Source organism: Balaenoptera acutorostrata, chromosome 2, assembly GCF_949987535.1.
Source record: "Balaenoptera acutorostrata chromosome 2, mBalAcu1.1, whole genome shotgun sequence".
NCBI lineage: Eukaryota > Metazoa > Chordata > Mammalia > Artiodactyla > Balaenopteridae > Balaenoptera > Balaenoptera acutorostrata.
The window spans coordinates 74,713,285-74,729,283 of NC_080065.1; the positions used below are offsets into that span (position 1 = coordinate 74,713,285).

General features: G+C 38.9%; 1 protein-coding gene across 1 annotated transcript; it reads right to left on the reverse strand.

The window, feature by feature from the left end:
* Nucleotides 1-5,476: 5,476 nt before the first annotated feature.
* Nucleotides 5,477-7,536, reverse strand: LOC103021124 (protein RER1-like). Its single transcript, XM_007193061.2, has 2 exons — nt 7,446-7,536; nt 5,477-6,310 (listed from the first exon to the last, which is right to left on the reverse strand). Exons 1-2 carry the CDS (start codon nt 7,534-7,536, stop codon nt 5,589-5,591), a joined length of 813 nt encoding a protein of 270 aa, XP_007193123.2. The 3' UTR covers nt 5,477-5,588.
* Nucleotides 7,537-15,999: the final 8,463 nt, after the last annotated feature.

Below are 15,999 nucleotides of genomic sequence, written 5' to 3' on the forward strand. Positions count from 1 at the left end.
CTGCATACATTGTACCAGATTGACTTACATTTTAAGGTGCTAATAATGCTTAACACTTATAACTGGTTCATTTTTGTTTTGCATATATATATGAAAGAATGAATCATCTGATGCTGTAAAATTAGTTCCTTTTAATATAAGCTGCTAGTAATCGGCACATTTATTTAAATGGAGATACATCCCTTTCACTGTAGACATTTATGATATTTTATATGTAAAAATGAAAATCCAGCAAAAACAAAAAAGCATATCCTATGATATTGTAAATGAAAGATACTTTTTGAAACCCATTTATATGGTTCTTTACCAGAAAAAAAAAAAAAGGGAAATACAAGTTTGAGGGATAATACTTTTATTTCAGTAAAACTGACCACTTTTTTTGTGGAAATAAAGCTGTAAAATAATTCTTCTAATTTAGGGTCATGTATTTGACACCTCTGAAATAGTCTACTGGACAGTATTCAATTAACTTGGGTCCTCAAACTTGCTGTCTGATGAACATTGAGAACAAGTAATTTAACGCTTTTTTTTTCCCTGCAGAGGTTTTAGAAATTTATCACTAATGCTGGAGAGTGGGAATATATGCTCTTCGAAAGCAATGTCTTCTTTTTAAGTGTGGACAAAATTGGCTCAGGTAACATAAGAGCCCAAAGAGCAATAGCCTAGAATTCAGAAGTTGACCTGTGCTTGAAAAGTCCCAAGACATAAATTTATGCTTCTTTTTACAAGAGTTCAGTGTTGCAATTTCGTCGTAACCTTGCGTATGTTCTCCCTGTCGCTGACTGGTGTTGAGGATCTGACTTACTGCAGAGAGGTGCAATTTATGGATTCTCTTGGTATTCTCATGGTTTTCAATTCTTACTTATTACTTGTGAATTTTATCTTCCTTTAGCTTGTCTGTAAACTCTGTTACTCTCTGTATAGTCCTGTTGCCAGTGTAGGGTAGAGAACATCATGTGTGAGTTGGCATTATGATTCTCCACACTGATGGTGTAAGTGATTTTCATATTCTAGGAGAATCGGATCAGAAAACGTGAATTCATTTGATCAAAGCAACAGACGTCCTTTCTCTTAAGTGTCCATCCCCTCCCTACTCCCTATTCCCACACCAGAAGTTGAATGGCCTTAAGCAAAGTGGCGAGGAAGGTAGGAAGAGTGCCTTCCTAGTATCCAGTTATTTCTCTCTTGTATGTGACCTCTAGTTCTACTCAGTTTTCCACAGTTCTTTGTACAGAAGTATATTTTACTTTATTTAAAATTTTAAAAAGCTGTCAACATTGCTTATCTTAATTTTTTCCTGAAGGACACCCTAGACAAATAGGACAATGGAAACCCCCTTTAATTTTCTTCTGAGGTTGCTATATTTGGATACAGTGACCTTGGAGGATGGCCCAGCTTGACTGAGGAAAGCTTTCTAAGAGGACTTTGTATGGAGAGGGGGCTGGCATAAAGAGTGGGGAGGGCAAAAGCAACATCGAACTCCCTATTTTCCCTTTTCTCCATTCTTGCGCCCCCTTGATGGTCTTTCCTGCCTGCAGAGCACCCAGACACCCATCCCTACAGATGTGTTCATGTTTGGGATTGGGCTTGGAGGAGGATGGGAGGTATGACATGAGAGAAGGTGAGTGAAAGGAGGACTTTTTAATATGCAGATTGCTTGAACGCCGTCATGCTAGCCTTTTTTACTGGCCTCTACCAAATTTTCTGGTCAGCAAGTATATCGAGGAAAGCAGTTTAACAAATTAATCTGCAGAACTTTTTTTTTTTTTTTTTTTTTTTGGTCACTGCCTCTAGATCAAGCCACACTGTAGCCTAGAAGTAAGAACGTGGAGATACTTCTGATGAGGCCTGGAGATACCCTGGTGGGCTTTCTCTAGTTGCGGCGAGTGGGGGGGCCACTCTTCGTTGCGGTGTGGGCTTCTCATTGCAGTGGCTTCTCTTGTTGTGAAGCACGGGCTCTAGGCACGCGGGCTTCAGTAGTTGTGGCACGTGGGCTCAGCAGTCGTGGCTCGCGGGCTCCAGAGTACAGGCTCAGCAGTTGTGGAGCATGGGCTTAGTTGCTCCACGGCCCGTGGGATCTTCTCGGACCAGGGCTCGAACCCGTGTCTCCCGCATTGGCAGGTGGATTCCTAACCACTGCGCCACCAGAGAAGCCCCCCTGGTGGTCTCTTAACTCAGGCTGAATCTACATGAAGCCAGTGAATTAGCTATATAATGTGGTTGCCTTTCTTTCGTATTTGTTATTTAAACATAGTGCAAAAACCATCCTGGGTAACATATATTTTAGTATATGTGAAGAGCATATAGATATTTCAATCCATGCTCTAAAGAGACTCACTCTTAAAGTATTGCTGTCCTCTAAAATGAGGCCAAAAGGTACCCCAATAACAAGTTGCAGAGCACATATTCCTCTCATACTTATTCAGTTAGATTTTTGTTGGGGGTCATTTAAGGCAACCACAAAATTAGGCAAAGAAGAAAGAGGACTGTAGACAGACCAAGTGTTAGGAATTTTACGGTGACTTCAAAAGCCAGAAATCTTGGATGTTTGATTTTTAATTTGTTGAACATTTTATCACTTTGATTTAATGTGCCAGTGCTTTGTATTATTTTCATTTAATAGTTTAGTGTGATTTCATAGTATAATTCTCTCAATACATCTATTATAAGTTCTCATTCCTAATACAGAATTCGGTCTTTGTCATTAGTGTGGCTGTTCACTTGGAGAGGGTCTCCTGATTCACTCACTGTGTAGGAAAGGTTTTGTTTTCAGTCTATTGGCTGCTTACAGGAACTGTCCGGGCTCATAGATATCCTAGCAAAACACACCCTGTTGGCTCTTATTGCTTAAATATTCCCACTTCTAAAATTACCACTACACCACTGGGGGGGTGAATGAATACACGATTACAATGTCAATTTGACAGTTTTAAAGGAAATGGCATGGGGATTTCATTAGACCCTCTCCATGTGCTTCATTGATTCTCAGATGGGTTTTCATTCTAGCATAAGCAGATGTGGGTTCTAATGTAGACCTTAGATTCTCTTGTACCTTATGGGTTATTCAAACCAGTAAAACAGCCAACAGTTAGTTGCCTGAATATGCAAAATCCAAAAGCAAACTGGTTTGGGAATGTTGAGGGGTAGTTTTCTTTCACTTCCTTTCCTTTATGAAATAGGAAGATTGAAGTCATCAGGAAAATAATGATTTTTGTGGCTCCTGATTTTTATGCTGTATAATGAAGAAGGAAATTAGGCTACGGTGAAATATTTTCACTTGGGCAATAACAGAAACTTCTTGACATTATTAGAAAAGAAATATTATAATTATTTCTTTTTTTTTTTGAGCTAAACAAAATGCCCAACTGGAGAAAGATATGAAAACCATTGTTAAAATTAGTTACTGGAGATTTTAAGAGGGAAACTTATTATAACCCTTTGAAGATTTTCTTTGAAATGTATTTTTTCTTAAAATGAGTATAATATGCATTCTCAGTTTAGAAATCCCAATGTTTCTCCCAACAGATGCATTGTTAAATTTTCTAAAAATTCAGTTTGGATAGAAATTTACAGTAGCAAGAAAATAATTGAAGTCGACCACAGGTGTCTGAGAGGGCATGCCACCACCCATTGGCATGGCTGTATAGTAGAGAGTGCCATCGTAGACTCCATGGTGTATCAGTTGAGAAATACATGTCGATAACTGTCTAGTTTCTATGTCATCAGGCACGCCACACCAGGACCCTCATAGAGGCAGGGCTGTGACTCCTTCGTGTAGTCTTGAACCTATTTTCACCAAGCCTTCCAGTCTTCATCCTTCCAGCCTCTGACCTTATGTTTAGTCTTCCTTATGTGGACCCCATTATCATTTTGTCTGCCTTTTCAAATCACTCCTTTTGCCTCAACTTTTCTTCTCCATTTCCTTTGGCCTCACTGTTAGGTAACCCTGGGTCCTGTCAAGCTCTAGGCTACTACCAACCATGTATAATTCCTCACCCATGGTGCCGCACAGAGTTTGTCCATTAGTTTTATTCCCTGAGGGGAACCTAGGGAGAAAGTGGTGTCATTTATTTTCATATAGGAAGTGTCATGTCATATTGTGCTGAGGTGGAAGATACAGAGAGGAGAGAGAAAATTATCAGGCAGAAATGATATATACCTACTAGCAGGTTGTATATGTAGATATATGTTATATTTATTTAAATGTTTACAGCATTTAATGCTTAAACTTTTCTCTCTGTTTTTATTTTTTATTTATTTTTTAAAGTCTCTATTGAATTTGTTACAATATTGCTTCTGTTTTATGTCTTGGTTTTTTGGCCGCAAGCCATGTGGGATCTTAGCTCCCCGACCAGAGATTGAATCAGCACCCCCTGCATTGGAAGGTGAAGTCCTAACCACTGGACTGCCAGGGAAGTCCCTTCTCTCTCTTTTAAAATTTCACTGGCATGCATGCAGTAATTGAGTTTTATAGAAAAAGTTTAAAATTATAATACTTATAGTAAGATCTCCAAATTTTAACTATTTGCTTCTTAATCTATCCATTAGAGCTTATGGTGTGCTTTCTGAAAACTATTAAAGAAATTTTGTCTCTTTGTATTCTATTTTCTAAAAAGTTGGACAATAATTAACAATCAAAAATGAACCTCTTGATTATAACTTGTGATCTGTGTTACATTTATTACCTTTAGATTAAATATATACATGTAAGGATGGGATAAAGTATATATGAATGAATATATGAAATGGATATGTGAAACATTTCATTTGTTATCTGGAAGTCCTGTTTTTCTTTTTCTTTTTTTTTTTTATGAGTATTGGTTTTTATCACATCAAAAAAGTTGACATGCAGGTCAGAGTTGTTTCCCCGTAGAAAGTGGGAAGCCATGTGTTAAAAGCCACGGAACTGGCTGCTCCTGCCAGGTGTCTCTGAAAAGGGGCTGCTGTGTGAGAACACGTTTAAGTTAAAACAACCCTTCACGTATCAAAGAAGTGTGTCAAAATAACCTCAAACAATTAAAATATAATATATATTTATAAGTCCAGGCCCTCAGAAGCAATCATTGTAGTTAAGAACAAAGTTTTGAGTCATTATGCTAGAGGCCAACTCAACACATCTCTAGTGAGATGAAATTCGGAAACTGGCCTTACAGCCCTGAGTTACTGCAGAATCTCTTCCACGCGCCGGACTGACGGGCGAGCGTCCTCCGTGTGGCCGGCGGGGCCAGGCGAGCATCCTGGGAGGCGGCAGCTGGGCGTCCTGGCTCCTTACGCGGGCCTGGCCCTGCCGACCCCGACCCCACCCACCCACCCCGCCCCCGCCCCCGCCCCCCCAGCCCACCCGGCTGTCCGCCCGGCCTTCGCCCTGCAAGGCCAGCGTCTGGATGCCTGACCGGCACTGGAAAATAAATCAACGCGATTCTGTTTAAATGTAAGTTTCTTCAAGAACCTGATATCTCAGTTACAAATAATTGAAGCTCCTTTTCAAAAAGAAAATAACTCCCTTGTAATCAACTACTTTATGTGAGGAAAGAAGGCGCCGTCACAGCAACTCGTGGCCGTCCTGGGCCCGCGGAGGGCGGCCGCGTCTAGCTGGCGAACGTCTTGCCCGTGTCCTCCTTCCCCTTGTATGTCTTCTTGCCGTGCGTGAACGGGATGTACCGGTGCTCGATCATGTGCGTTATTTGCCTCTTCATCGTGATACAGAAGAGCATGATGAAGTACATCACCAGGATGGGCCAGAACACCGGGACGTTGAATGCCTCAAAGAAGGTGCAGACCATGGCCACCAGGATGCCCTTGGTCACCACGTGCCAGGATTTAAACTCTGGGAGCCTTTGAATGGAGGACTGGAACTCCTCATTCTGTTTGGTTGGTAACGAGGGGCCATCGTCTGAATCTTCCATTAAGGAAGGATCCACTTTTGGCGAAAGGAAAGCTATAAGGAGATTTAGATGGTGGATTCCCAAGGCGTAGGTCACGATGTACCAACCTGGCAGCAGGTAAACTCGGATCATGTAGATGAAGCTCAGGCCCAGCGTCACCACCCATCGCACAGGCGTGTATGGAGTAGACTTGTCCAGCCAGGCCTGATAGACCTGTCCAAGACTTGTGAAAAATCTGTACACCACGGAAGGTTTCCCATGGACGGAATCTCCCACACTGTCACCTTTGGACCTGCTGGCGGTCCACTGCCGCCAAGCGCGGTCTCCTGAGGGCCGCGGGAAGGAGGACGTGGGTGGCGGCCACGCGGGCGCTTCGCTCGGTCTGGGAAGAGGCAGCCGAGCACCTGGAAGTGCTGTTTTTCTTTCTTTAATAAATTTATTTATTTTATTTATTTTTGTCTGTGTTGGGTCTTCATTGCTGGGCGTGGGCTTTCTCTAGTTGCGGCGAGCAGGGGCTGCTCTCCGTTGCGGAGCACGGGCTCCTCACTGCGGTGGCCTCTCCTGTTGCGGAGCACGGGCTCTAGGCACGCGGGCTTCAGTAGTTGTGGCACGCGGGCTCAGTAGTTACGGCTCGCGGGCTCTAGAGCGCAGGCTCAGTAGTTGTGGCGCACGGGCTTAGTTGCTCCGCGGCATGTGGGATCTTCCTGGACCAGGGCTCGAACCCGTGTCCCCCGCATTGGCGGGCGGATTCTTAACCACTGTGCCACCAAAGAAGCCCCTGTTTTTCTTAATCCTTGATATATCTTATATATTGAGTAGTTCTAAGGTAGAAATTGCTGACATTATGTATTCTACTGTTTTAAACTTTTTTTCCTAGAAAATATTTTATTAAAAAATATATGTTATGTCCTATCGTGAGGTTTTGAGACTTATGCATTCATGTGTAGGTATGTTCTACCTTTGTTTGGTGGCATCTACTTGAAGTAGGTAGAAGGTATGATTCTATTTATATAGCAGTGGTCTTTGCAACTAATGTTAAACATAAGGAGGCATTAGGATATGTCATTGGGATAAGCCACTCTGACTTGTCACTTGTAAGGTGTGCCCTCCAAGTATCACAGTTTAGGAAAAAAAAAAAGGAAAGAAGTAACAAAGGCCAAACAGTACAGTAGCACATTCATATTATAAAACAATGATAACAATCACAGCTACAGAATATTTTACAATATAAAAGGCTTTTTTTCCTTTACATCCATCAAGTGAGGTGGGTCACACAACTATTACTCGTCATCAATATAAGTGAGAAGTTGAGGTACAAATATAGTGATTTGTCCAAGACCATTTGATCAGTAGTTAAATTCTGCAGAGCCTTGAACCTGGCTCTTTGACTCTTAGATGATGGACCATAGGTAACCTAAGAAGATGCAGAAAATGGCATTAGAATGATCCAGAGGCCTTCAGACCTTTGGATCCTTGAATGACTCACTTGAATTAACTTAAAAGAATGTGCCAGTCCTCCTCCTTTTCCCTCCCCTGTGAGCTTTTGTATTCTGGTCCTACCTCTCCCTCCCCTCCTCTGCCATCTCATATAGACAGAACCACAAACGGGGAGGAACTTGATGAAGTCTCCAGGAACAGGGCTTGACTCCATGGCTAAGCCTCCCTGGAAACGCTTCGTAGAACCTAAAAGCCTTAGCCAAATCTAGGGCATTAACCCAAAGATATTGCAAATGAAATCTCTAAAACCTGCATTCTGGCTCTAGGTTTGCCCGCCCTGGTCTCCACTGGGCAACCACTGACCAGGACATTTTAAACCAACTTTTGTGACTATCCACCTCTGGCATTTGATGCTCTCTGAGCTAACTGTTTGGAAACTGAGGGAAGGAACCACCCCTGGACTTCATGGAATATTCTGCCTGTGGTATTTGGGCAGAAACAGGGTTGATAATTTTCCTGCATCATGAAAAGTCCTCTCTGAAATAATCATAGAACTATTTTATCATGAGTTTGTAACTGCTAAGCTCTGAAAAGGCCAACATGGAATTTTAGGGCACCTTTATCTTCTTCTGCCAAATTTCTCACCCTGCTGGAAGATGCCTGAAATTCCAATTTATTTCTTCAGTTTAAGAATTTGTTTCCCATTCACGTGCAAACGGAAAGATAGCAAGTTCAAATGCTATTCATCACAACTTAGTCTTAATAGGTCTCCTCTCCCTCCCTCCCTCCCTCCTTTCTTCCTTCCTTCTTTCCTTCCTTCCTCCTTTATTTTCATGTAGCTCACATTTATTGTACACATACTGTGTTCTAGATACAGTGCTGAATTAGCAATGTTTAAAGAAAAGTGCTAAAATCCTGACACTTCTGGACTTGAATCCTTGCTTGCCACTTACAAAACTGTAGAGCCACGGAGAAGTAACTCAATCCTCAAGCACCTTTCACTTTCACATCTTAAAATGGCAATGTTAATACTAATGCCTACCAAATACAGTTGCTAAGAATATATAAGATAGTTTGTGAAACCTTTCCTAAAAAGTATATTTTGATAGCAAGAGAGGGGAGAACCCATGAGGGAGGACACTGACCACTGAGAGGGACAGGATAGAGAATTAGCCAGGCCCGAGGACAAATATCACCAATTTCATCATTTGCTTGAGAAATCTCTCATAGAAAGCTGTCTTTGGTTATTTCACCTTTGCATCTGTCCATTTCCTGGGCATAATTCATGGTAAAGCTGTGTGGTGTCATGAAAAAGCAGTGAACAAGGAAATTTGTGTTCTAGTCCTGACCCTGCACCCATCAGCCTGTGATAGGCCATGTTACTTTCCCAGACCTTATCTTCCTCCTCTATAAATTGAGGGAATAAAATGAAATGTATTGCACAGAGCTCTTCCAATTCCCAAAATGATGTATGATTCTAACTTATTAAAGACTTCCTCGACCACTTAAAATACTGTTTGAATGCAAGCATTCCCAGGTCCACTACAAAAATCCTATAGACCTTATATCTCTGCATAGTGGCCAGAGAAGTACAGAGAACCACTTGAAATATTGTGATAGAATTGAGCTGTGCTTTCTCAAAACTTCTCTGAGACCTGGGCTCAATTTGTAGGTTCTGGCAAAGCCTCCCAGAACCACAGTATTCTATCATGTTTATGGAAGGAGATACTCTTCTCCACTGAAAAAAAGCATTACACTGGCAAAAAGAAGTACTGGGTTCTACCCATGGTTTTGGCACTAATTAATTAGGCAACCTTGGGCAAAGCAAATGACTCTGGACTTCATTTTTCTTGTTTGTGAAATCAGCTAAGTGTTCTAGATAATCTTTAAGTCTCCTTGTATTGACAAAATGCTCAATGACAGTCTCAGAACTACTTGATTGACTCATGAGTTAAGAAAAAATTTCAGATTGGAAGCCTCCCCTTAATGTGTCAAAACAGGTCAAACTACAACTTTTCAATGAAAAAAATTTCTTTTGCTAGCACCACTCTTAAATGTAATCATTTATCTTTCATGAAAACAATAATTGTCATTTTGTAGATAGGGTGTTAAGGTCTCTAGTGTGCTTTGAATTACTTGGAAACCACACACACACACACACACACACACACACACACACACACACACACACACAGAGTGCACTTATAAATAACAAGTAAATTCTCTCCCCCACAAGGATACTAAATTTAGGCTGGAGAAGCATTCCACATGCTTTTAAACATAGATCTGGTGTCTAATAGCAAAGATCTCTACCACAGTACAGAATTTTTCCTTTTCTGTTTTTCTTCATTTGCTGAGGTTTAACATATCAGGGCAAATATTGGTCCTCTCATAAGGTTTTACTCTTCTTATTCTTGATCTTGTATCTATTTATTGGAATACCTATTTTCTTGAGTTTAAAGAACCACTGATCATTAGATTCACCATTGATTAAATAATAAGTTTCCAAAAAAGGAAAAAAAATCACAATATTAAAAGTGTACCTTGATTAAAAGTTGCTTCCTGATTTTGAAAACCATAGTTGTGAAAAATGGGTATCTTGAATCAAGGAAATATGATCAGTCATTCAAGTAAGGAGTAGGCATATTTGAACTATTATCCAGAAGTCCCTGACTTTTCTGGGAAGCCTTTTCTAGTGGATCTTCCCTTTGAACTCTGGATATCCTGGATACTAACAGGCAACACTGCATCATATGCAATGTCTTGACATTTGTATCCCAAGCTTCTGTGATAAGTTCTTCTGATTAAATACAGTTGTATGATCCTACCCTCTGAAAACTACTGGTGGATATATTGAAACAATTGCTCAGTTTCTCATGTTACAGATCCCTAGATCTTGTTGCACTGTGCAAACAAATTTCTTTTCTCCTGCAAGTAAAAGCAGAGCTCCTAGAAACAGAGCTGGGTTGCAAAATTATTGAAAGGCAAAAAATAAATTAAGAAGAGTCATGATTTTGCCAATTCACTGGCAGAAACTTATTGATACCCTGTTGGAGAAAAATAAATGCTAATGGTTATAAGTATAAAATTAAACTTTGGAATCTATGTTATCTTGGGTAAAAGGACCAGACAGTGAAACTAAAGATACATTCTGCCATTAGGACCATATTGCAGATTTGAATTCACTGAAAAGTGCAAAAATGGCTTAATCTTATACTTGGTGGTGATTGTTCAAGTCGCTAACCAATAGCTCTATTTTTTAGCTAAAGCCAATAGCTAAATTGTCCCATGGATTCATGATACAAAAGGGAAATTTTGTTATTCTGTTTTATTTAATGATATGACAATTACACTTACAAGCTACCTAGATATGTGAAAAAATTTCTGTAAAGAATTCTAGATGTCAGTGTAACCTTCATGGGTTTCTAAAATGAATTATCAGCTATATAACAAGATTGAATTTTATACTTGTGGAAGGAGAGGCATATCTCTGGGTAGTATTTATACAACATCTCCTGTTTCCTCACCTCTACTTTGTTTCAAGTATCCAAACATGGATATGGGTACTCTCCTTATGTCTTTTTGCAGCCTCTGTTCATTTCCTTTCCCCTGGGCCCCAAACTTTCCCTTGAGTTTCAGCTACAAAGCGTTACCCTTTGACAGGGTCCCAGAGGTAAAGTCTATTGCTCTCTGTTCAAGTTGATTCAACTCCACAGATATTCACTGGATTATTATTATGGCTGGGGTGTTTTAGTAGATGACTTTTCTTTTTCCTATCCTCTTTAAATCCAACTGCTCTGGCTCCTATTTTGCTAGGGACTCATTAGAAGGCCACAATTTATCTTTCAGAACTAATCTTATGTGATAATGACTTTACTCATTACCCCTGCTGGATAACTTCTGCCTTTAAATGGTGGTTGCCAATGCCTTTAAACTTAAGTCTTGAAGTCTTAGTCACCGGGATTAAACAAGGCCAGTTGAAGGTGCTCAGTGCTTCTCAAATTACACCATGTAGAAATTTCTCTATTCACTCAATAGGAATGCAGAGGTAGATCAGGAGCTAAAGCTGGCTTTGCTTTTATGTTTAAATATAATAAAAATCAATAAGAATGTGCTTTTAAAATGAGCTTTTTTTCCTATTAATAATTCTACCTTTTCTCTAGTCTGTTGAAATTATTATTTTTACCAAATGACCACAATAAACTTATCACAAATTTTTCAAAAATCACCCTTGGCACAATCAAAAAGTGTCTGGAAATGTTGCTTATCACATCAAACTTCCAAATTAGACTTACATTTGTATAACCATATTAATCTTCTCAAGCTGGAAACAATATATACAGAAACATTTTTCTATGAGTATTTACCAACATGCTGTGTTAAAAATCAGATAGGGTGAAATATTGGCATTTGGTTGAATTGATCTAGTTAATATATGTACTCTAAAAAGTATGTCAGTCCACTTACAGGCATTTAGTTGACACAATAAATTTTAAAATTGAGAATGAGAGATTCATCAATAAGAATTGGAGAAGTATAAAATACTTCTCTTTTAAACAACGTTGTCATTTAACTGATTGAAGATTTGTTTAAGGGGAAGAGTTTGAAGAATTCTCTTCCATGCATGAAGTGAGCTGATTGTTTCAACTGCTACTCTTAAAAAAGACTAGCTAGATAACCCAACAGTTCTTTTCTAAACCATGAATTATTGTATAGATTTGTAAAGTCTAAAATAATACAACTGCTCTCAAAAATCCCAATGACTTGCTCTTTAGTGTTCAAACAACAAATGAGACAACCAGAGCTGATTTGTTTTCATTTATTTTCAAAAAGTACCTGGGGAAATCACTGACTTTGTTTATAGGATTGTTTACCTGTTTTTAAAATTAAATCTGAATTCCTATAGATGGATTTCTTCTCTGAACATAAATATTGCTTATAGCTTGCCCTTAAAAATGATATAAAATATTTTTATAGGCAAAGAAGCAAGTAAGCTGAAAGGAAACCCCGGAAAACTTATCAAAGCATTTTCCTTTCATTGTGAGAACTGAGTTTACCTTACAATTGCCTCAGTAAATCCTTGCAGATTTTCCTAAATCAACATGGTTATGAGTTGTCTTGCTGAGAATAATAACACTTTTTAGTACCCTTATTTTTTTTTTAAGTCCCTTTACATTTTGTGAGAAATCTTAACTTCTTGGTAAAAGATATTTTCATTAGAATAAAAATGGGACTTTCAGATGCCTGTCATTTTCTAAAATGCTTTGAAGTTTGAATTTTTTATGTATATCAAGAGAGTAACTCTCTCTGAATAGAGTGTACTAATGATAAATTTAGGATTTCAAGAATCAACCTACATTACAGTTACAAAAACTATACCTGCTATTGACATCACAGTCAGCTTTTGTGCAAATTTCATTTGTGACAACTATTTATTATGCTTATCAAATGGCAGGAAAAAGCTCCAACACTGAAATTTTAAAACTAGAGACAGGCACTGAATATAGATGGGCATTGGACCAATCAGATAATGTGATAAGATAGTGCCAAGAGGTCAAAGCAGTTGTAGAAAATGAAAGGAAGTTAAAGTATTCATGACTATTCAGCAGCTCATTTTTTAAGAGTGCTATATTTCTGTGGGAAGCTTGAGAGAAAGGTAGGGTAGGCAGAATTCCAAGATGGCCACCAAGATCCCCCTCCCCCTTTTGCATTAATCCCCTCCAACTTGAGTAGGAAGGAGACTTGGGAAAGAGATGTATGTTACTCTGATGAGTATGTTACATTATGGGGCAGAAGGGATTATGCAGATGTAGTTAAGGTCACTAATCATTTCACTTTGACCTAATCAAGAGGGAGGTAGATAATCCTGGATGAACCTGACCTTCTCAGCTGAGCTTCTAAAAGAGGTAAGACAGATTTGAAGCATTAGATTCTCCTGCGAAGCTTGAAGAAGTAAGCTTTCTATGTGGTGAGAGGGTCTGTGGAGGAGGCTACAGGGCCAGGATGCGAAGGTAGCCTCTAGAAGCTGAGAATAGTCCCTAACAGCCAGCAAGAAAATAGGGTTGTTGGTCATACAACCACAAGAAAACAAATTGTACCATCGGTCAGTGAGTTTGGAAGAGGACTCTAGAGTCACAGATGTGATTATAGCGCCTGCCAACACCTCGAGTTTTGCCAGGTGACACCTGAGCACAGGACCCAGCCAACTCCAGTTCAACCTCCTGAGTTAGGAGAACAGTGAGGTAATGAATTTGTATTGTTTTAGGCTACTAAATTTGTGGTAATCTTTCATGTAACACTAGAAAACGAATATAGTTAAGAATGAAGCTTTTAAGCTTCACTTAAAAATTTAGAAGAGCTCTCAGCATGGCAGTGGTGGGCCAGAGTTGAGAATCTCACTGAGATGGGATGTGAGCCTTCCAGCTGGCCAGTCCTGTCTCTCCCGACGTCCACCTGACACTGAGCTGGAGTATCCTCTGCAATCATTGCTCTACTCTCATTCTCACAGCATGTTACAGATGTTATTATTAAACATTTTTTTTTTCTGAACTCACTTCTCTATCAAAGTGGAAAATGAAAGATGGAGCTCTGAGGGCTCCTTGTTTCTCAAGCCCGATCTGCTCTCTTCATTTTTGAACTTGTTGGCACTTGCGATTGTGACCCCTGGAGATTAAAGCAATAATTGATTGAAAGCACCTTGTATAACCCAGACCAGATGCTTAGCAAATGTTAGTTTCCTTCCATCCAGGCTTTCTGGTAGTTGTTTTGAAATGTTTGGACACAGAATAAAGTGATTGTAATATTCCTGGTGATTGTAAGTGGAGTACCACAACAAAATGTTGGAATCAAGCAGGAAAGACTAAGATTATATTTTGAGTAAGGTCGAGAATATAAAGAGGGAAGACAGTATGATAACCATGTAGGTGACCCCAATTTTTCCTTTCCATCTCTACTAAAATCAATGAAATTTCTCCCCAGAGCCAGGAAGGGGAGAATATCATCCCCTGTTGCAGTGTTCGCTTTCAGTTGCCTATATATTCCTGGCCTCTGGGTGAGGTTAACTGTTCAAAGGAAAGTCACACTTTCAGAACAGTTAGATATTTTTCCTCGCTAAACTACACTGAAGACACTAATTCCGTTTTTTCCCTGGCTGTAGATAGGTGAATTAGCAAGAAACCACTCCTGCATTGTCTTCTAGTCTTCAAATGAAGCCTAATTAAAGAAATATATAGTTTTTATTGAGCTGCAAGAAAAAGGGACATGGGGCACAATTAAGTTTGCATCAATAATTAAAGCCATAAAATTATTAATGTAGCAAATATTACACATTAGTAAGAAATATATTTTGTCACCAACTGCTGCATAAAATCCCTCTTTCATAATCTATAATCCAAAAGGAGAAATAGAGAAGGAATATACAAAAAACATTAGGCTTCAGCGTCAAGTTTATTGCTCCTGCAAGTAAGATGTTTGCCATATTTCAACACTACCATTTCTAAGATTCAATTGTTCTGAATCGATTTTTTAAAAGTGAGAAAAAGATATAATTGTGATAATAATAGCTTGTATGTAACATGAAGTTTTATTAGGGTAATGGAAATATTTATCAATCTTCCCAATATTTTCCTCTGATAAGGACTACAAGTTCAATATGCAGAGAGGGAAGGGTCTTCGTCTTGCCTTTGCCCCGTGTCTCTTGTCCGGCTGAACTTGAATCATTCTGCTCCCACCCTCTTTGGAGAGAGAGGGTTGGTGTCAAAGCCAGCTTTCTGATGCATGGATCACCTATTGAGAAAACTCTTTTTTTTAGTCATTAAATGTCCACTGGAGAGCGTTAAGGAATGAGTTTGTATCTCCTCCCCGCCCCCAGGCGTCCCATCCTGTACTTCTTCTAGGAAAGCCCTATCATCTGCTTCCACAATCAGCTGTTTCCCTGCATGTATCCCATAGGCTTACATATCCTAGGCGCCAATACCTATTTAAGGAGTAAGTGAACGAGGTAGCACCGAGTTGTTTTGTTCAAATCAAGATTAAGATTGCATGATTTCCATGAATTTCTTGAAGATGAAACCCTTTTATAGGAACATATTTGCAAAATCATCAGAGTACACCCAGAACTGTCTGTAAATGACAAAAGACTTAAAAATGACCATGGTTAAAGATTTGATGAAAGTTCATAATAATGCAGTTGACAAGAAAATTAGTTATTTCTGAGATATACATTTTAAAGTAATAACTAGGATTATTACTTATAACATTATACCAGAACATATAAGATTTTTAGAAGTTTCCTGTAATGTCTGAAACATTTATATTAACATATTTCCATACAAATACAAATATAAGATTTTTAGAAATTTCATGTAATGTCTGAAACATTTATATTAACATATTTCCATACATATTTCCATACAAATACAAATATAAGATTTTTAGAAATTTCATGTAATGTCTGAAACATTTATATTAACATATTTCCATACATATTTCCATACAAATACAAATATAAGATTTTTAGAAACTTCATGTAATGTCTGAAACATTTATATTAACATATTTCCATACAAATAACCCAATGAAAGTTTAGTATTAGTTGTTTTGTTTGTTTTTTTATACTGCAGGTTCTTATTAGGCATCAGTTTTATACACATCAGTGTATACATGTCAATCCCAATCG